Below are 21734 nucleotides of genomic sequence, written 5' to 3' on the forward strand. Positions count from 1 at the left end.
GATATATTAATTCATCCTTTTAACTACTGTATTAAATTATATATCATATTATATTCATGTATTAAGCAAGCCCTACATACTTCTTACTGTCCAATTATAGATGATGCTAGAATGCAGATCAAAGCTATCAGGGGAATATTTTAAAAAACATTTAGTGACAATGAGTGAAAGAGGGGTTTTTTAGGTTTGTTTTGTTTTGGTTAAATTTTGGGGTTTGATTAAGTTAAGTACAAATAACTTATTTTAAAAAGGAATTCAAAAAGCTAGATCTTCTTGTAAATAAATAATGAGACCCATTAACAGAGTTCTATTTATATGCAGTCCAGACAGACAATGTAACCCAAACATAAATGAGGGGAGATGAGTCTATACTCCATAGACTAGAATAGAATTGTAAGAGAGCTTGAAAGACTGACAGTTTCTACTGAGGCAGGTCCTTGTCTCCCACAGCTGTTTCTCCCACCCTACTGACACATGACTTTAGTCCCTAACACTTCTTCCTCATACTTCTTGAGAAATTTGAATTGACTAACAAATAACTACTAATCTGCAGAACAATTTCTCCATCTTCCCAGAACTGATTTTGACCAACTATTTCCAAAATTAGCTCAATTTTGTATAACTCCTCTTGCTAAAGCTCAGCTAAAATTTTCCTTCCTTCTTCGTGACAATGGTCGTTGTGAACATTCCTGTTCACAGCATTTTTGAATAAAGTCTTAGGCTAATGGTGCTCTGATTTTCTTCCACAAAATGAACAGAAAATTGAGCAATACGTTCACCTAACAGTGTTGTTGTAAGAACCAAGGTGACTTTCTATTCCTATTGATTCAAATTAGCAATTTAATCAAGAACAAGGAAGTCTTACAGTGCAAATGGAGTCACTGTTTCTCATTCACCAAAAAGTAATTTATAAATGGTCACTGAGATGAAAGCAACACTTGGATTCTTACTGGCTTTCGGATACAGTTGCCCTCAAAAGGCAGGCTAATGATAGTACAGAAATTTAAACAAATAAATAAGATGATAAAATGCATCAATAGCTGGACGTGCTTTCTTTTCAGTTTCATTCAAAATTTAAAAACAAAAACAAAAAAAGAGAAACATGAATTGGGATCTGAAATTCTGAAATAGAATCCTTATTCACCTTGGGTACTTGAAAAACATCACTAAATCTCAGTTTTCTCATTTGGAATAATTATAATTATAATGAATTAGACTGAATATGGAAAACCAAGCCCACTAGGCCTTGTGAATTAGGCTTCTCAGCAACAAAGGACAAAAACCTACTCAAACTACCTGAAGCAAATATGATGACATCTGTGAAGAAACACTTTGTAAGCTGGAAATTGTTATATATGTTCATCAGCTATTCCTGTGTGAACTGGAAAAAAAAAGCTCTTAAAATTCTGCTAACTTTTGTGAGGAAGCTAAAAAGTACTGGAAATAAATCATATCAATTTCAACTGTTCCCAGATTTAGGAGAAGGTATTCGGCTTAGCTTCTCATTTAGGCCTTTTGACCAATTCATTCTCCTCTCCACAGTGACTGCTTTCAAAGATAAACACATAATTTAGACTAAACTGGGACATTCTTTCTTTGTTAGGAGGCTTAAAAGTAACTCTCTTGGGCTTCCCTGGTGGCGCAGTGGTTGAGAGTCCCCGTGCCGATGCAGGGGACATGGGTTCGTGCCCCGGTCCAGGAAGATCCCACATGCCGCGGAGCGGCGGGGCCCGTGAGCCATGGCCGCTGAGCCTGCGCGTCCGAAGCCTGTGCTCCGCAACGGGAGAGACCACAACAGTGAGAGGCCCGCGTACCAAAAAAAAAAAAAAAAAGTAACTCTCTTGCTTCTGGATTCACACTGCAGAAAGTATAATTAAGTGCTAGCGTTGCCCGTTTTCCCCACCACATGGAGGAAACCTGATTGTATTAATAGAGAATTAATAAAACTCTCTGAGTTTTGTGGCCAAAACTCAGAGAGAAGCAGGGAGAGTAGGTAGAAAGAGTTCTAAGGACAATGTGTGAGCCCTAGATCCACCCTTACGCCTCTGTCACCTCCACACCTGTCCTCAGTTATTGTGAAATTGGCCTATTTTAAAACTTTCTCTACTTTGAGTTAGGTTTTTACCAAGTGAATATTTAATACACATGAGATTGGGTGGACTTAATCACTTTTAGTTCAATAGTTTGGTATAAAATTTTTGAGAAGAACATTTGATAATATTAATAATATTAATATCAATTAGAAAAATGTCTTTCATGGTGTATATAGGTAAAAGTGAATGGAACCAGACAGATACTGTGACAGATTTAACTAAAAATTAGAAGCAAAATAAGAACATTTAATATGTATGTATACACAGCTAACAGAGTCTTATGACTGCCTTGTCTGTTCATAAAATACCTATTTCAGAATTTCTGTTATTTTAAACTGTAATCCTGGATTCTTTTGGAAGGGATGGTGACTGCATTCTTTACAATGACTCTTGGTATATCTGTCTTCCCAAAGTTCATGTCCTTAGTCGAGATCTTTTTTCAAGTCTATTACGTGGTGTGCCAGACTTATTTAGATTGACTTGCAAAATACAAACTTAACCAGAGTGCATGTATTGCATGTCATTAATCAATGACCTAGGTGGGACTGTTGTTTTTGGACTACTAACTTAGTAGTTCATCCCATTTCAAAGTATGCAGTTTGCCTTGAGGATTCCATAGAACTGCCACAACAAAAGCAATTACAAAATTATTTCTTCACTATTATCATACTGTGTTGCTGTGTTGTTTTAAGGATAGCTGGCTCTATGCATCAGTCAAGGGCATCTTGCAAAAACAGGTTGTGTGGAGGCTGCCTAACCATGCAGCTTGTCTTGGTAGCATTTTACAGGACAACATTCTGTAGTGTTCTTTGAGAGCTGACTCAGTTCTGACTTTCTACTTTTTTATAAGCAAATCCGTACCTTCCATTGTGATGGTCTCAGCAACCCATAATCTGTATCCTACAGAACACAGTAAATGATTTATATGACTGTTCTAGAGCTATTCCACACCTTTCTTCCTATCCTGTCCTTCAAAAATGCCTAGATTCTTCATCTGGAGATGGATGAGTAAAACAATTTTAATGTAACCAAGGATTTTTTAGTAGAAACTAGTATGGTATTGAAAAAAATGTTTTTAATTTAATTTTATTAAGAAGGATTCTAGGGCTTCCCTGGTGGCGCAGCAGTTGAGAGTCCGCCTGCCGATGCAGGGGACACAGGTTCATGCCCCGGTTCGGGAAGATCCCACATGCCGCGGAGCGGCTAGGCCCGTGAGCCATGACCGCTGGGCCTGCGCATCCGGAGCCTGTGCTCCACAACGGGAGGGGCCACAACAGTGGGAGGCCCGCGTACCGCTAAAAAAAAAAAAAAAAGGATTCTATTTCAGATCCTCAGACTCTAATTCATTTTTTTAAAAAATTTTGAATGAAATTGAGAACAAAGGAGGCCCAGATTTTGATTGATTTCACCAAATCTCTTTTTCTTCCATCCTTCCTTCCTTTCTCCCACTTTCCTTCCTTCCTTTTTCTTTTCTTTCTTCCTTCAGCCCTACCTCTTAGCTATGTAAAACAAAACTCAAATTTCTGAGGGGTTGAAGCTGAGGAAAGTCAGGTAAATTTATAAGCAGTAATGTTCTAGTAAAAACAAAGCAAAAACTTAATTTGTAGCATTTGCCAATTTCTGTGGTGTAAAATATACCCAGGAAGGCCAATTTCAAACTACCAAGCTGACGTCATTGAGCATGGAGTTGGAAATAGGTGTTGACACTTGCCTCCAATTAGCTGGCACAAGCCTGCTCTAGCTCATCACTGAATATGAGCAAGGAGGGTGGAACTGCTTAGTAATTTACAGCTACTAAGCTCCTTTGCTTCTTTTAAGGTAGATCACATTCTAGTCAATGGAAGGCTATGAAAGATATTTGCTAAAATCAGTACCAGAATCAAAGGGAAGAGATAGAAAAGGAGTCTTCTTTCACAGCAGTTCTGAGGATTTGATGCTTGCATACTCTCAAACTTGAAAAAGTCTCAATATGTTGCCATCTTTAAATATGTCTCAAAATTTACCTTAAGTAATGCATCTAGAGTTTATTCCCAAAAGCATATAACAGTTTCCAGACTGTTTATGTTTCAAGAATCAGGACTTCCCTGGTGGTGAAGTGGTTAAGAATCTGGCAGGGGACACGGGTTCGAGCCCTGGTCTAGGAAGATCCCACATGCCGTGAAGCAACTAAGCCTGTGCACCACAACTACTGAGCCCATGTGCCACAACTACTGAAGCCCGCACGCCTAGAGCCTGTGCTCCGCAACAAGAGAAGCCACTGCAACGAGAAGTGCTGCACAGCAACGAAGACCCAATGCAGCCAAAAATAAATTAATAAATGTGTTAAAAAAAAAGAATCAATGAAGATAGAAAAGTAATTAAGTTCACTTAATCATTATTATTATTAGAAATGACAAGGTTTGCAATAACAGATAGTCTCATATATAGAAATAAAGAAAAAGATAGAAAATATTAGAAGTAAAAGAATAAAATTACAAGAAGATGAAGCAAAAAGTTCAAATAAATTAAACACCAATTATCTTTGAACTCCACTAATAGTAATGGAAAGGATCTTCAATGAACTTTTCTAGAATTTACTAGCATTTCTCAAAGAATGGTCTGTGAACCATCTGTATCAGAATTAACTGAGATGACTCTCCCCTACTGAATGAGTCTCTCCTTTTGAGGACTTGAAATCTACCTCTGATAAACATTCTAGTTGAATCTTAAGCATTCTAATTTTGAAAACTCCTGCAATCATTATAGTGTTGTAACCTATTTCTGTCAGAAAGAAATGCAATGGCAAATATATTATTTTCTTACTAAGACAGCCCTGCTTTTAGCCTGTAATTTTTTTTTTGGTGGTGTTTTTGGTTTCGGTGTCAGGGTGATGGTAGCTTCATTGAATGTCCTTGGGAGTGTTCCCTCCGCTTCAATTTTTTGGAAGAGTTTGAGAAAGACTGGTATAAATTCTTCTTTGTATGTTTGGTAGAATTCACCTATGAAGTCATCTGGTCCTGGACTTTTGTTTGTAGGGAGCTTTTAAATTACAGATTCTATTTCAGTTCTAGTGATAGGTCTGTTCAAATTATCTATTTCTTCTTGATTCAATTTTGGTGGGCTATATGTTTCTAGAAACTTGTCCATTTCTTCTAGGTTGTCGAATTTGTTGGCAAATAATTAGTCATAGTATTCCCTTATGGTTTTTTGTATTTCTGCATATCAGTTGTTTTGTCTCCTTTTTCATTTCTTATTTTGTTTGTGTTCTCTCTCTTTTCTTCTTGGTGAGCTTGGCCACAGGTTTGTCAATCTTGTTTATCCTTTCGAACAAACAGCTCTTGGTTTTATTGACTTTTTCTATTGTTTTTTTAATCTCTATATTATTTATTTCCTTTCTGATCTTTATTATTTCCTTCCTTCTACTGACTTTAGGTTTTGTTTATTCTTCTTTTTCTAATTAGGTTAGGTTGTTTGTTTGAGATTTTTCTTGTGTTTTTGAGGAAGGCCTAAGAGAGCCCCACTTTTATTTGGTTAAAACACATGTTTAAAAATAACTGCAAGGGGTCTGGGGTTGCTGCGTTCCAGCCAAGGTTATAAGTAGAGGTCTCTTCGTAGGACAGACTGAGTTGCCCTGCCTTTTGCCCTTCTTTTCTGCCTGAAATAAGATCAAATTCCCTGGAAGTGGAGCAGTGTCCAAAATTATATGCTAAGGACGGTAGATCAGGAAGCCAGGATGAGTGTTGGTCCTTGATGATTTCATTAAGCAGCTGCACTGACCTCAATTGCCTATTTGTTTTAGCCACTGTGAATAGGTCTGATACATAAACAAACAAAATCCTAAATGCTACCAGCACTAATGTAATATCAAAACAATAGAGGCAATCATTGCAAAGCACTGAGTTTGGTGAAAAATAAAGGAACATCATTTTATATCAACATATGTATGTGGAATAAGAGTAGATAATCTAATTTTACATATTTTCCTTTGGTTCACTTAATTATTCATAATTTAATCACTATTTATTTTATTTTCATTATCTCCTTTGTAGGACTTACGTTTTATAGTGCAAAAATGGTAAGTGTCTGATCATTTCTATTTGTCTATGAACATTTTCAATGACTTACAATAAAATGTAATTTTAATATTCTTGTCTAATATGATAATTTCCATTGGTATGATGTCATTCCAAACCACAGAAAGCAAATTATATTATTAAAAATAAAGAGAAGCTTACAAAGAAGGAAACCAATTTTCGGAAAAATTTAAAAGACTGTGTGAAAAAAATAGTCATAAATTATGAAGCTGATAAAAGACTAATTGTAGCACAATGTGGCAGGAGAAAATGTCGCAGCTTCTGATATAATCTCTAGAATTATTAACAGCCTAGGTAATTTAATTTATTAAAGACTTCTGAATAAAATGCTATATAGAGAAGCTAAAAAATAATCAGTGTAGAACACTGGGTTGAAATCCAATAAACTTATTTTTCAGAATTTCTTCACAATGTTTTTTGTATTGAAAAGATATTCTCTTTAATTTTCCTAATACAATTTAAAGTGAACAGAGCTGCTGAGAGGGCTGCTGAAGGAACTTAAAAGAAAAAAAAAAAAAAAAAAGGATAAATACCTCCAACATAGTGGGATGGACCCACCCAAAGCTCTAGGTAGGAAGAGATCTGTGCCAGCAAAAACACTACCTGGGGGCCTCAATCAAAAATTCAGAACCAAAAACCATAATTACAGGATAGGGAGTAGACTTAACCTTCTTTCTGGTGAGAGGAGATTTGGCAGACGTAAATACAAACCACCTAACTATACCCTGGAAGTTTGGAAGGACAGGAAATCCCCAGCCCAGTTCCCTCCGAGGCTGGCCCTCATTTATCTGCTTATACCCCACTTTCCCCTCTCTTGAGTTGAGGAAAAGTTATCAGTTTTTTTCAGATTTTATGCTTGAAAAGTAATGAAGAAAAGGGAAAAATCCTATTCTACTATCAGAATGAAACAAGTATAAGATGAGCAATTCTCTTACTAATGCTAACCTCTTCTTTGGCATACTCTAGTGAATTATTAGGGCAGGGTAGCAAGATGTAGCCTCTTACTCATCAAAATCTTAACTGCCTTGGTCTGTTCTTAGCCCTAATGTGGAAGATGGCAAGCACCCTAAACTGCCTGGCACAAGGCCCAGAAAGGGAGGAATCTTTGTTCTATTACAGAGAGGAGAGGGAGGAGCGGGAGAGAGAAAGCTTTTAAAAAAGGAACCCAGAGTGGGATTCCCTGGTGGCGCAGTGGTTGAGAGTCCGCCTGCCGATGCAGGGGACACGGGTTCGTACCCCGGTCTGGGAAGAGTCTACATGCTGCGGAGCGGCTGGGCCCATGAGCCATGGTCGCTGAGCCTGCGCATCTGGAGCCCGTGCTCCGCAACGGGAGAGGCCACAGCAGTGAGAGGCCCGTGTACCGCAAAAAAAAAAAAAAAAAAAAAAAAAAAAAAAGGAACCCAGAGAAATGAGCACTTTCTCATTATCTTTAGCAGTAACTCCTGGAAGAAGGGGTAGAGAGACTACAAACCTTAAGTGTTCTGTTAGGGGAGGTTACTTTATCCTCAATTCTCATGTTTCAATGTGGAGGGACTTCCCTGGAGTTGCACTCTTTGCCTTTCAATCCTACTCCGTGGAAGAAGAGTGATAATTTGATTGGAGAACCTGAAAGGAGCTGAGCCTGAGACCCTACACCCGATTTTTGGGTGAGCCTGCCTGGCCTGCTCTTTTCCCTTTGGCGGGGGGTGGGGGGGGTGGGGGGCTGTGTTTGAGTGAATAAACCTGGTTTCCCACCTCCATAGACGTCAGCTGAAATGACTTTATTTGCCTCTACTTTTAAGAGCCCCAACCTAGACACAAGGGAAAATATTGAGAATGTACAGTGGTTTTATAGGCACTCCTGCTGGATTCTTACTTTGCATTTGCACTAAAGTTTCTTATTAACTAATCCCTGTACATGAACCTGTTTTCCTGATAACTATTTTCATAGTCCTTATTGCCTAAGCCTATTTTTGACTGAGTTTTCTATCTCCTACCCAAGTCCATTCATTAGTTGGAATTCTTGAATCCTGAATTCAAAAATTTTCATAGCTAGGCAGTTAGCAATTGTGGAAGATAAACTTGATGGTTCCCATGGTCCATCAGAATGTTTGTGAATCACTTCTCCTACATTCCTGGATAGAAACCTTGAGTCTCAGACTCTGTTCACAAACTATAAATCATGCGTATATACCCTTTTTTCTTTTATTCATGGATTACATGTGTTATTTTGTGCCCTCCTTTAGGCTTATGCCTACTAATCTGGCCTTAAAATAACTGACCACTAGTTTCACAGTCAGATTCCTGAGCTAGTCATTGTTTTCCTTACCTTCCTCCCTCCCTCTCTCTCTCTCTCCCTTCCTTCTTTCCTTCCTTTCTCTTTCTTCTTTTTTAGCATTCTCCCAATGGATTTCATCCAATCCAGTCACTTCAAATAACTAGGTCTTACCAAACCTATTTCATCACCCTGTTGCTACACTTATATTTCCTACTACCTATTAATCATTACCACCTGACAGTAATGCAGGCACCTGAAGCTTATCAAGCCAAATCTACTCTCATTATTTGCACCTGCACATCTATTATTCCTCCTATGCATGTTTCTCCCAAATCACCTACTTTTGCCCCTTCCCAGTCTCTAAACATAAGGGACTCAATTACCAAAGCTGAAAACTACAGTCATGCTTGACTCATCTTTCTGTTATTGCTAATTCCATGTTTGTGGCCCAGGGTCTTATCAAATATAAAAATCACATTAAAATCTATTTTTTCGTACAAATTTATAAGTATTTTGTTACTGAAGGAGGCTGTAGCAGATCTCAACCAGGTATCAATATTGGACCTAGATTTATATAAAAAAGAAATATAAGATGATGTCAAATCAGTTAATCTACTTTGAGAAACAGTACATGAAATAAAAAATACTTAAGGAATGTTAAGCATTATACAATAAAGGACATGGAGAGTGAAATAGTTAAACAGTAGAGAGTAGTTGGAGAGGAGTTAATAGTATGAACCTGTGAATAAAGTTAAACAGCTCTATTCAGAAGCCCATAAGTGAAATTTTCTGGACAAAGGATGCTTCCTCAAAGGAACTAGTACATTTTTTCTATGATAAAAATGGTTATAATGTACTATTATTTCTGGTATACAGAGGACTTACATTTTTTTTGGATAAAAGGATTATTTGCTTATTTTTGCCTCCTTTCTATAAATGTTGGGTATCAATTTGATTCACTCTATTAACTGAAAACTTCCCATAAATTTTAATTTTTAATGAATTTCTGCTATATGTGGTTTTTTTCATTTTTTACAAAACAGCCACTTTTCATTAAGGGTATGGTAATTAGGACACGAAGTATCTGATACATGTTAGTGTAGCTTTACAAAGCATTGTACTTTCAAAAAAATGTCCTCTTCCATATGGGCACAAAATGATGTTTTAATTTCATAATAATTTCCATCGATTTGGAAATGGGACTACAAAAATCATTAGAAATAACAGTTTATCTGATCTGAAAAATAAAATGGTTAATATGAGAAAGGGATAACATTCTGGGTATTAAATTAATGTGACAGAGAACACAGGCAGGTGTAAAAGGGGTAGTTGGGCAACATGTTGAAACAAGGCAATAATAAAATGAGTGAGTGGTAATGACAGCAGAAATATAGGGTGGAGTGAAGTAACAGGGTATAAGGCATCCTTCAATTCTTTGAACAAGTGTGAGAGGCACATAGGTCATATTAGGATACAATTTTTATTTTGCCAATAGGACAAATTAAACAGAGACCACAGAATTTGCTTCATTTTGTCTGAAATAGCTTGTAAATTTAAGCATAAATCACAAAGTAAAAAACAAACTGAGAGTATAACAAGAGAATTTTAAACTTAAGAAAATAATACAAATAAGTGAAAGAGTAGGTAAAAACGAAAGTAATTCAGAATAAACAATTTGTTAGACTGTAATCAAATCAATTAAATTTCTATTATGAATGATTTGTATACACTAGGTTTTTTTTGTTTGTTTGTTTTTTGCGATACGCGGGTCTCTCACTGTTGTGGCCTCTCCTGTTGCGGAGAACAGGCTCCGGACACGCAGGCTCAGCGGCCATGGCTCACGGGCCCAGCCGCCCCACGGCATGTGGGATCTTCCCGGGCCGGGGCATGAACCTGTGTCCCCTGCATCGGCAGGCGGACTCTCAACCACTGCGCCAGCAGGGAAGCCCTCAAATACTATTCTTAATGAAGAAGGAAGGTTTACTATTTCTTAATGAAGTCTGTGAATGCAAGTCTATGATGATCAAAATTCCAATCTCTAGGCACAGAGGAAAGATGACTCTCTACTATTTCTCTCCTTGATTAGCCAAAACAGGGAAATCATCTAGTCACAGTTAGTGCATCTACAAATTCTACAAATACATGTAGCCTGAAAAATGTTATTTTACACATATGCAACATGCATGTTGTAAAAGTTCTACCAAGGCAAGGCCCATGTCTTCTTTCACCTTTGTATCATCAGCATGTAGCATAGTACCTAATGTTAAACATATAATTGTGGAAAGAATGAATAAGTTAAATGATTTACAAGATTCTCCCTCTTTTTTTTTAACATCTTTATTAGAATATAATTGCTTTACAGTGGTGTGTTAGTTTCTGCTTTATAACGAAGTGAATCAGTTATACATATACATATGTCCCCTTATCTCTTCCCTCTTGTGTCTCCCTCCCTGCCACCCTCCCTATCCCACCCCTCTAGGTGGTCAAAAAGCACAGAGCTGATCTCCCTGTGCTATGCGGCTGCTTCCCACTAGCTATCTATTTTACGTTTGGTAGTGTATATATGTCCATGCCACTCTCACTTCGTCCCAGCTTACCGTTCCCCCTCCCTGTGTCCTCAAGTCCATTCTCTATGTCTGCCTCTTTATTCCTGTCCTGCCCCTACGTTCTTCAGAACCTTTTTTTTTTTTTAGATTCCATATATATGTGTTAGCATACGGTATTTGTTTTTCTCTTTCTGACTTACTTAACTCTGTATGACAGACTCTAGGTCCATCCACCTCACTACAAATCTCAATTTCGTTTCTTTTTATGGCTGAGTAATATTCCATTGTATATATGTGCCACATCTTCTTTACCCATTCATCTGTCAATGGATACTTAGGTTGCTTCCATGTCCTGGCATTGTATATAGAGCTGCAATGAACATTGTGGTACATGACTCTTTTTGAATTATGGTTTTCTCAGGGTATATGCCCAGTAGTGGGATTGCTGGGTCATATGGTAGTTCTATTTTTAGTTTTTTAAGGAACCTCCATACTGTTCTCCATAGTGGCTGTATCAATTTACATTCCCACCAACAGTGCAAGAGGGTTCCCTTTTCTCCACATCCTCTCCAGCATTTATTGTTTGTAGATTTTTTGATGATGGCCATTCTGACCGGTTCCCTCTCTTCTTGTTTGCCCTTAACCTATGATTAACAAGTTTCCATGGGACTGCCCTGGTGGCCCAGTGGTTAAGAATCCGCCTTCCAATGCAGGGGACGTGGTTTTGATCCTGGTTGGGGAACTAAGATCCCACATGCTGCGGGGCAACTAAGCCCATGTGCCTTTCTCACCTCTCCTTCCTGTACCTCAACACCTATCAGCTGAAGGGTGATGTTAAAATATTTAAATTGACATGTGCCAATGTTGACCTAGAGAAAAAAAGGTGTTGGTACACAGTAACAGTATATATCTTCATAAACAAAAGTCCCACTTTTTCATGTTAATAATTTTGTGGTTCCATGTTAAAAAGACAAAAATAAATGGGAGGAATGTGGCAAATCTTACATGCTCCTTGATCATAAAGCAAAAGAAATGTAGTTCTGAAGAGATTTTCTTCTCCTAAGCTAGCAAGAAGAGACTTTTTAAAAATGTCTTTTTTTTTTGTATGTGGTAAGTAGAATGGAGGATATTAAGACATAAGGAAGAAAAATCTAGAAAAAATACAGAATATCAAAGTCAATTTGCTTATATGAATTGATTAATTAGAGAAAAGTTGATGCAAAAAAATCTTAAGATTCCAGAGGGTAAAAGCAATAATGCAATGTAGATTGCCTGGCATCAATCATTCTGCACAAGTATTTGATCATTAAATAGGCAACTATTTGCTTCTCTGTAGCTCTGGATAATTCTTTATGCACACAACTGGAAATGCAGGAGTTGAAATTGCTTGGCAGAATTTTGTTATACACTGTCGTCCTAATGAAACATAATACAACCGCACTAATTTTTAAGTCATTATCGGAATGAAAAGACAAAATTTAAAAATTCTTAAGAACTTGAAGCACCTGAGAGGAATCTTTAAAACACTATTTTACATCCCAATTAAGGAACAAAACCAAAATTATTTAACCAGACACTGCCTCAAAGAAGACAACTTTAAAAAATAACTGTATGAAAAAATGCTCAACATCATTAATCATCAGGAAAATGCAAATTAAAATAACAGTGAGATACTATTACACACTCATGAGAATAGCTAAACTTAAACACATGTACACAATTGACCATATCGTCAAGGATGCAAAGGAATTAAAACTCCCACACACTGCTGGTAGGATACAAAATGGAAAACGGTTTGACAGTTTCCTAAAAAAGTTAAACATTCGCCTGCCATGTGGTCCAGACTTTGCACTCCTAGGTATTTACGCAGAAGAGGTGAAAGCTTATGACTATACAAAAACTTGTGTATGAATGTTCATAGCAGCTTTATTTGTAAAGGCCCAGAATGAAGAACAATCTAAGTGTTGATCAACAGGTGAATGGATAAATGATTGTATCTCTCTACAAAGAAGCAGTACTCAGCAATAAAAAGGAATGAACTACTGATACATACTATATAACTTTAGAGTATTACAATAATTATACTGAGTGAAAGAAGCCAGGCCAAAATATTGTTCCAAAATCAACAAGCAATCCTCTGATTCACCTGATAACAACTGAGTGTTTAACAATTCAATTCAATTCTAGCTCCGCTTAAGGGCTCAGTCCCACATATGGCTCCCCACTTCAGATGCTAGTCCAAAGTCCTGGCCCCCATACTTCTGACTGAAGTACTGTTTTAAATCCACTATAAGTCGGGGGTTCCCACAACTCCGTCCTTAGGTTCAATAATTTGCTGGAGCAGCTCACAGAAATCAGAAGGGCACTTTACGACATTTCCTGATTTATTTTTAAAGGATACAGATAAACAGCCAGATGAAGAGGTACACAGGGCAGGGTCTGAAGGGTTCCCAGCACAGGAGCAAGCATGTGAAAATGTTCATCAATTTGGAAGCTCATCAAATGCTGTTATTCAAGAGCTTTTATTGAGCTTAATCTCCAGCCCCTTTTACCTCCTTTCCTGGAGGCTGGTGGGTGGAGCTGAAAGTTCCAGCCCTCAGATTACTTACTCTGGTGATCAGTGCCACCCCGAGGCTATCTAGGGACACCCCCTTAGTCACCTCATTAGCATAAACTCAAGTGTGATCAAATGGGGTTCCTTAAGAATAACAAAAGACATTCCCATCATGCAGGGAATCTCAAGGGTTTTAGGAGTGCCTGTGTCAGGAACCAGTGATGAAGACCAAGTATATTTCATACTACAGCTATTAACGGTTATATTTTATTTGGTAATTTTATTAAATATTTATGGCTTGATTTGATTAAATAATTCAAGTGTAATAAACAGCATTTAAAATTTATTTATAAAGTTATTCACTATAAAACCAGTAGTGTGATTGGAGATCAAATAAAGAAAGTATTCCCTGCAGTAATGAGAATCTTCCAGGTGGCAAGGTCTACTGGGTTCTCTTTTAATTATTTCAGATTTTATTTACTACATCTGTGTTGTACTCAAATGCTACTTATATCCTGTGCTCTACTGCTTGGATTTCTTATTTATTTGCTTATAGTATGACCTTGAGTCGTGCTTTCACATAGTTTGCTTTGGTAGTAAATTGTGTATGCATATTTCAAAACATGCTTACTTTTGTTTTTCTTACATTTTATTGATCATTCAATTGTGTGTAAAATCTATGATCACTTGTTTTTTTCTTTAGAACTGTGACCTTATCTTTCAATTATATACAACTATCTAGTTATTAATATTTTTCTTAAAGGCAATCATTCTCATTCATTTATCCATTCACTCTGCAAACATCTATTGAGTTCCTACTGTGTTAGGAACTGTTCTAGATGCTGGGGATTCACCAGTGACCAAACTGTAAAAAATTTCTATCTGGGAAATTTATCAAAAATACTGACTTCTGGGTCCTGCAAAAACCAATAGACTCAGACTATCTGGAGAGGGCAAGCTAAGAATTAGTACTTTGTAAAGGCTCCGCATCTAATCCTAACAATGCCACCATGGTTTAGAACCACTGTGAAGGAGATGGAACCACATTGCTCTTTCATCTATCCCTCGTCAATAGCGCTTCTATCTTCATGGCAGTGAGAAGGAAGACAACAATTGTTCAGAATAGAGTTTAATGAACACTTTAATGATTGCTGTTTCTGCAGCTGGTACTAATTGATACTGAACTTGGAGCTTACCCGGAACTCCACTGGGTGAAATCCCTCACTTACTCTTGGTGGCTTCAGCTGCAGGTTCCTCTGCTCTGATTTAAGAATTTATCCAATCTCATTAGCTGTTTTTTGGAATTTTTCAAAATTTTTGTTCTGTTGATGGTACCCTTTCTGTTCTCCAGTATTATAATGGCCTCAAATTTTGTTGAATAAAACTTTTCCATTGATTATTCTGCAGCTAGTTCACTATCATAACATATTCAATAAATATGTGATGAGTCAATTTAATTAGTAATCCTCCACCCAGAGTTAAAAGAAAACTTTGAAATGTATAGAAATAATTTTAATCAAAGCTCTTCAAAATAAATCTTCCATGCTATCCTTTTGACTCTTAAGAGATTCATATGAGGCAAACCTTCCCCCCAAAACAACTTACTTATACTCAGAGAATACCAGAGTATCTAACTCTTCTCGGGTCTTTATTTCTTTCTTTATTTTTTCGGTACGTGGGCCTCTCACTGCCGTGGCCCCTCCAGTCGCGGAGCACAGGCTCCGGACGCGCAGGCTCAGCGGCCATGGCCCATGAGCCCAGCCGCTCCGCGGCACGCGGGATCCTCCCGGACCGGGGCACGAACCTGCGTCCCCTGCATCAGCAGGCGGACTCCCAACCACTACGCCACCAGGGAAGACCGGGTCTTTATTTTTTAAAAATTTTCTGTGAGAATGATTAAGAACTGTTAAGTCGCCAAAATCCTTGCATATCCTGAGATTTAGCATGGGATGCAAAGAATAAAGTATCCTGCGTGCTTCATTGTCAGAGTAATGGTACATTGCATCTGAGTTAAATGCTTCCTTTTCCCCCTCTTATGAATAGGCATTTCTACTGTCAGATTTTCCACATTCACAGAAAACATTATGTTCATCCTTTTCATTTGACTTTAATATAATAGAGATTCAAATGGTCTGTCAGTGACTGATCTGCTGATTATTTCTACTAGCTGCCTTTCAATTTGTTATGCTCATTCAAAATTTTGAATCTGTTTTTCATCCATTTCAGTGTTAATATGCACCCCTGTGGCTCTTACTTTGAAGTCAATGGGAAAACCTTTGTGAGGAAGAGATGGCTTTGGGGCATAAAATAATTCAAGTCCTTTCTCAACTGAACAAAAAAATTGGGCACAGCCCAGAAATTTGTGATGTAGTCTGTCCTCTCTCCTCTTTCATAAGGAGAAAACAACTTCAAATACATCTTTTAACATTTTTAAAAGTCAGTGCTGTGAACATGGTGTGGATGTCTTGGTATTATACTTTGAAATGAAAATTAGCATTATTTTGCTATACCAAATGCCAATTTGAAACCATTATCTATCTACTTTTTTCCCCCATTTCTTCCCTCAATTATCATCATTAGTATTTTGGTTAAGTAGTTAGACACATTTCAACAGGAAACATTAATAGGAGAAAGTAGACACTATTTTATTCTGCTGCAGGTTTAATTCACTACAATTATCAGAAATACTAAGCTATCACCACAGCAAGTTTAAGGTTAGTTTATTCAATGACTAATACAAATGAATGTAATAGTCATATCACTATAATAAAAATTGGAAATAAAAGATATAATAGATATATATGTAATTTATACATAATACTAATGTTAATTACCATTTACACTTACGCTATGTAGCATCATTCTTTTGAGGTTGATTTGGAATTACAATCACTTTTATATCTATCATTAATATTTAGTATATTATCATTTTCATACTGGCTCAGAATACTCCCTTTGCAAAGAGGCATTAAGTGAGAAAGAAATCTGGAATATTTAAAGCCAAAAGAATCCTAACTGAAAACAAAATCTGTGCTTTCTGCTAAGTGCTTTCCCCTAAGCATTTTTAGTATGCCAAGCACACCATCTGTGCTCAATTACATGTTATTTTCTAATGTCAACATCTGCTTATAAGAAAATATATGCTTGCATATATTAAAGACTTGCTTTCCATACAAAAATGTGGAAGTTCTTTATGTCAGTCCACATGTAATTCATTCTTCTTTTTGTTCTCTCCTGAACAATGCAAGTTAAAATATTAGAACATCAGAAAAGCAGACACTTACAAATCTATGCAACACACATGAAGCAAGGATACAAGGAATTAAATTTATGTAGTTTTTATGCATTTCATTATATATAGATATAAATTTTATGTAAATAGTCTGGAAATGTCAGAGATAATTAAATACAGAATTATATTCACAACTCAGTTATATCCATAACTCAGTAAACTTATTTGAATGGTAGAGACCAGCTCACATGATATTTTCTATACCGAAAAACCTTTACTTCTCTTTTTCCATCAAGAAAACGCTGAATCTCAAAAGGTACCAAATCAAATATTACCTCAACTAAGAATAATTTCCCAACTTCAGCCACCTGTATTAATCCTGTTTCTACCACACACACACGCTGTGCAGTTACATATTTGTCCATTTTTTGGAAATTATTTTGTAATTGTGTCAATATTATAAATACACATAGTTGAGAAATCAAATAAAACTGAGACTTTTAATGAAAACGAAGAACACATTCTTCAGTTCTCACTCAACCCAGATCTTCTTCCCCTAAGACAAATTTTCAAATGTTTCATTCATTTTTTTACAGACATTAAAAAAAAACATATTTTTAAAAAGTAATGTTAAGGTTTTATTTCCTAGTCTATCATATTTTGACATCATTTACTAACTTCCTATTATACGATGGTTTTAGCCCTCTTATTTCAACACATTTCCCCAGCATCCAATAGCCCAGTATAGTTACATCATAAGCATGCATTAAATCAATCAAATAAGTCATTATTTTATTATGATATATAAATATGCCTTAGTATCAATCCAAGCATTGTATTACATTTATTTTTATCTTCTTATAAAATAGTGTTTTTTCCCTGGCATTAATAATTGCATTTTTTCATTTGCTTAGTTTCTGGGTATCTACTGCTTTTTTTTTTCCTTCTCTAAATACAGTAAGCGATCTGTCAAAGTATGGGAATAATTTCCTCTGGAGATCCCATATATACATAATATATAATTGCACTTAATGTTTTTTTCACATTGCTCTTAATGATTGGTTTCCTGCTGTGACTGATGCTCGGCTATCATCTTGGAGCTTCTCTGCTCTCCTGCAGCAATGGAGCAATGGAGCTGGAAGAATTACCTATCCTCCAGAAACTTCATGTTATTTTTTTTCTTGGATCATTCTTTGTCTTGTTGAAGATTATCTTTCACTGGCTTCATAAATGCTTAAGAATTTAAAATTGAGAGTTTTCTTTCATGTCAGGAAAACATGTCACAGAATTGGAAAAGGACAAAAAGGTTACTGAATGTCCCTTCCGTGGAGTTCTGGGCATCCTCTAGCAAACTCTTCAGGAATTGCCTGACGTATACAAGTGTATTTCTTGGATAATCTTCCCATTGACTAAACTGTTTGATAATTGTGTAGGGGTGTAAGTCAAGGTGTAGAAAACTGATAGTCATTCAAATCATCTTTTTCGTAATAATCCAAATGAGTTTTGTCTAGCATATAGAGATAATTGATTTTGCCTTAAAGAAAAGATGATTTCAATCATTACCTCATATTGCTCTATACGAATTAATAATTTTTATAACTTCAAATTAATTTTAGCATTTCTAAATATATATTCAAATTCTCATTTGAATTGGTTTTAACATCAATTAATGGGTGAAATAAAATCATTGATTTATTTTATATATTCATAAAAGTCATTTTTATCTTTAAAAAAAATGAACACATTTGCAAATGTCTTTGTTATAGTCTCCTACTCAATTGATAGCTAGACTGGGTAGAGAATTTTAGGTTGCAAATCATTTTCTTTTGGTATTTAGAAGGCATCATTTCACTGATCTGGCAGATCAGAAACCTTATATCTTTCCCATTCATTCACCTTTGTATATCACCTTTTTTCATTCTGTTTCTCTCTCTTGAGTTTTTAGAGTCCTCTCTTTTTCCCCAGGATAAAATTTCAGAATCTACTGAGTATTCAGTAGTTCCTTTTAGTCTGGCAATTCAGGTTTTTCTGGACAATGTTCCTTTGTTTCCTTGATGCAACATGGAGTATCAGTTATCAGCGTAAGCATTAACATTAGACTGTTTCTTTTTATTTCTGTGAGTATATTATTAATTTACAAAAATGCGTTCCTTTAATCTGATTTTCTCTATTCATGGCATAGCCCTTTTATGATAGGAATAACTATCTACAATTATGACTAGGATGGTACTGGATACAAAAGAACAAGTAAAAGGACAGTGTCTAGAGAGTTTGTAATTGCAGGACATGTAAAAATGCTCATTTTGACTAGACTATCTGGAAGAGAAGTGGTAAGAAATAGGGATGAAGAGATAAGATGTGGCCAGATATTGAATGAGTTATCTTCTCTCTTATGTTACTATTTCCTATGGTTTCCCATTTGACTTATCCTATATAATGTTTTGTTTCTTTACACTAACTTACTCCTTGTCTATTTTTCCTTTCTTAAAATTTAATATGAAACATTTATTTTTTTGCTTCTTCTAACTCAGATTTATTCCTGGGATATTTATTCTATTTTTCCAAAAAATGTTTTCTATTTGATAAAAAACTTCACCCCTCCCTGCCTCAGGCTACCCCATTACTCTATCCTCTCACATTTAGTGAATACTCCAGGAACTTACACCAGTTTTGTGCACCACTAAGTAGTTTGCATTAGGCAAACTACTCTAACTTCCTGGATTCATTTTCAACAATTTTGAAGTAAGGATAGTAATTCCCACCTTACAAGACTGTAGGTAGTATTACATGTGATAATGGGCATTGCATTAACACATGATCAGAATCACCACGGATTCTACACACTGTACAGCAAAAGATGGGTATAATCAATCAGATTTCCATGTTACTTTAATGAAAATATTATAGAAAGAAGTTCCACTTTGAAACAGATTCAGAAAATTATGGTTTCATTAACATGGGATGCTCAAACTACATAAGTCATTTCTGTCCCTTAAAATACCTGTACACCAATGTCAGGAGCCCAACATTTAAGGACTGTCAAGCCCGTTAGAAATTATCCTGCCTAACTTCTCCTTTTATTACAATTACATTCTATACCATCCAATTTAGCAACTAATTATATATTGTTTGCATTTTTCTCTAGGTGTGATTACATGTTACTCTCAAGTTTTCGATACTTAAAAGACAGGACCCTAACTTTTATTTTTCTATCTCTCAAAGCTCTTGGCAGAATATTAGCTGAACACATTCAGGTAAAATAGTATTAATTAGTAGGTGATAAATACTTACTTGAAGTTAATAAAAAGCCACTATCTTTCTCTCTTTAAGGGCAGGTAAAAGTTTTTTCTGGATTCTATAGTATGAAGACTTGAATATTTTGGTTGGTAAAAGAAGACCAGCTTGATTTTAGAATGAGAAGCAGTTGTAAGTCATTCAGTTGAAATCAAGGTCTGGTTTTCTTCTTGGAACAGAAGAAAAAAGGTGATTATTGTCTCCTTGGAGACCAGAATGGTGGTAGCAGTGGCAGTCACCAGCTGAGTTTAGTTGTGTCCCACAGAGAGATGACTATATAAGCTTTATTTGCAATACCGTTAGCGGGAGGGTACCAAGGAGGCTTGGAGGAAGAAAGTGAGAGACCTGTTTTAAGCATTCCTCACCCTGAGAAACCCTCAGAAAATGTTGGACATCATTTGGGGAGGATAGTAATTTTTTTTATTCATAAACATTCAATTCACTGAAGAATCATTTTGTCAAGTTTGCTTCATATTAAACTTAAAGTGTGATTTATGTAGAATTGACATCAGCTTTTAAATATTGTCTTCCTATCAAGAAATGGAATATATAACTTAATATATTTGTCTTGGTGCATATATATTAGTAATGTATGAAACTGCCTATTCTTTAGTTGTGAAAGTTATTTTTGACTTATTTTCTAAATGTTTTCTGTGGTATACATGAAAATATTCAATTTGTGTATATTTATCTTATGTCCAAGATCCACTCAACATCATTATGAATTCAAACAGTTCTTTAGTTAATTGTTTTAACATTCTAACAGAATAATTTTTTTGCAAATATCAATATCCTTTCATTCCTAGATTTTAAGAGTTCCTTTTTGGCCTTTTCTTTGGTTTTGTTTTTATAATCAGGAATGGATCTTAAATTTGATCAAATAATTATTAGGTCTATTGAGATAGTCATTTTAAAATGTGGTCTATCAATCTTTTAGGATATTTCTGAACACAAAAGGAAGCATTCTTAAGTGATCATTTTTATGGGTTGAAATATGCCCTCTGAAAAGGTATGTCTAAGTCCTAACCCCCAGTACTTCAGAATGTGACCTTATTTGAAAATAGGTTATTTGCAGATATAATTAGTTAAGATGAGGTCATAATGGAGTAGGCTGAGACCTTAATCAGATATTACTGGTGTCATTATAAGAAGATGATGATATAAAAAAAGAATGACATTTGACTACAGAGGCAGAGACTGGAGTGAGATGATTGCAAACCAAGGAATGCCAATGATTACTGGTGACACCAGAGCTAAGAGAAGGTATGGGACAGATTCTCCCCTATAGCCTTGAAAGAGTATGGGCATCTTGATTTTGGACATCTGGGCTCCAAAACTGTGAGACAATAAATTTCACTTGTTTAAAACCATTCAGTTTGTGACAGTTTGTTAAGGGAACCTTAGAAAACTAATATATCATGTTTAGATAACTTAAAAAATTTTGCATTATAAAAGATGTGATGTTATAGAATATTTCCTCCTGTGCTTCTAGAATATCAAAATAGCTTTCTGTAAAAAATGTGTTTAAATATTGATAAAACCCACCTGTAACATCATAAATATTGATAAAACCCACCTGTGATATTATATAGAATGATTTAATTGTTTATTACCTCATAGTCTAACGTAAGCATATATAACTGTGTAATTTCAAACATTTCACACATCATAGTATAGGCCTGCTA

The 21734-nt window shown here is 35.9% G+C and overlaps 1 protein-coding gene across 3 annotated transcripts in view; it reads left to right on the forward strand.

Annotated features, from left to right (window-relative positions):
- Positions 1-21734, forward strand: part of RASSF9 (Ras association domain family member 9) — a 121633-nt gene that overhangs the window by 49783 nt on the left and 50116 nt on the right. The window contains exon 6 of one of the 3 annotated variants that reach the window (XM_073788369.1): positions 6122-6174. The exons of 1 other annotated variant lie outside the window; for it this stretch is intronic. In XM_073788369.1, the coding sequence (XP_073644470.1) occupies positions 6122-6159 (38 nt within the window). In that variant the 3' untranslated portion in view covers positions 6160-6174. Of the gene's footprint in view, positions 1-6121; positions 6175-21734 lie in introns of those variants that run through there. One more of the 3 variants, XM_019918475.3, reaches the window with a different exon arrangement.

Source organism: Tursiops truncatus, chromosome 11 (assembly GCF_011762595.2).
Source record: "Tursiops truncatus isolate mTurTru1 chromosome 11, mTurTru1.mat.Y, whole genome shotgun sequence".
Lineage (NCBI taxonomy): Eukaryota > Metazoa > Chordata > Mammalia > Artiodactyla > Delphinidae > Tursiops > Tursiops truncatus.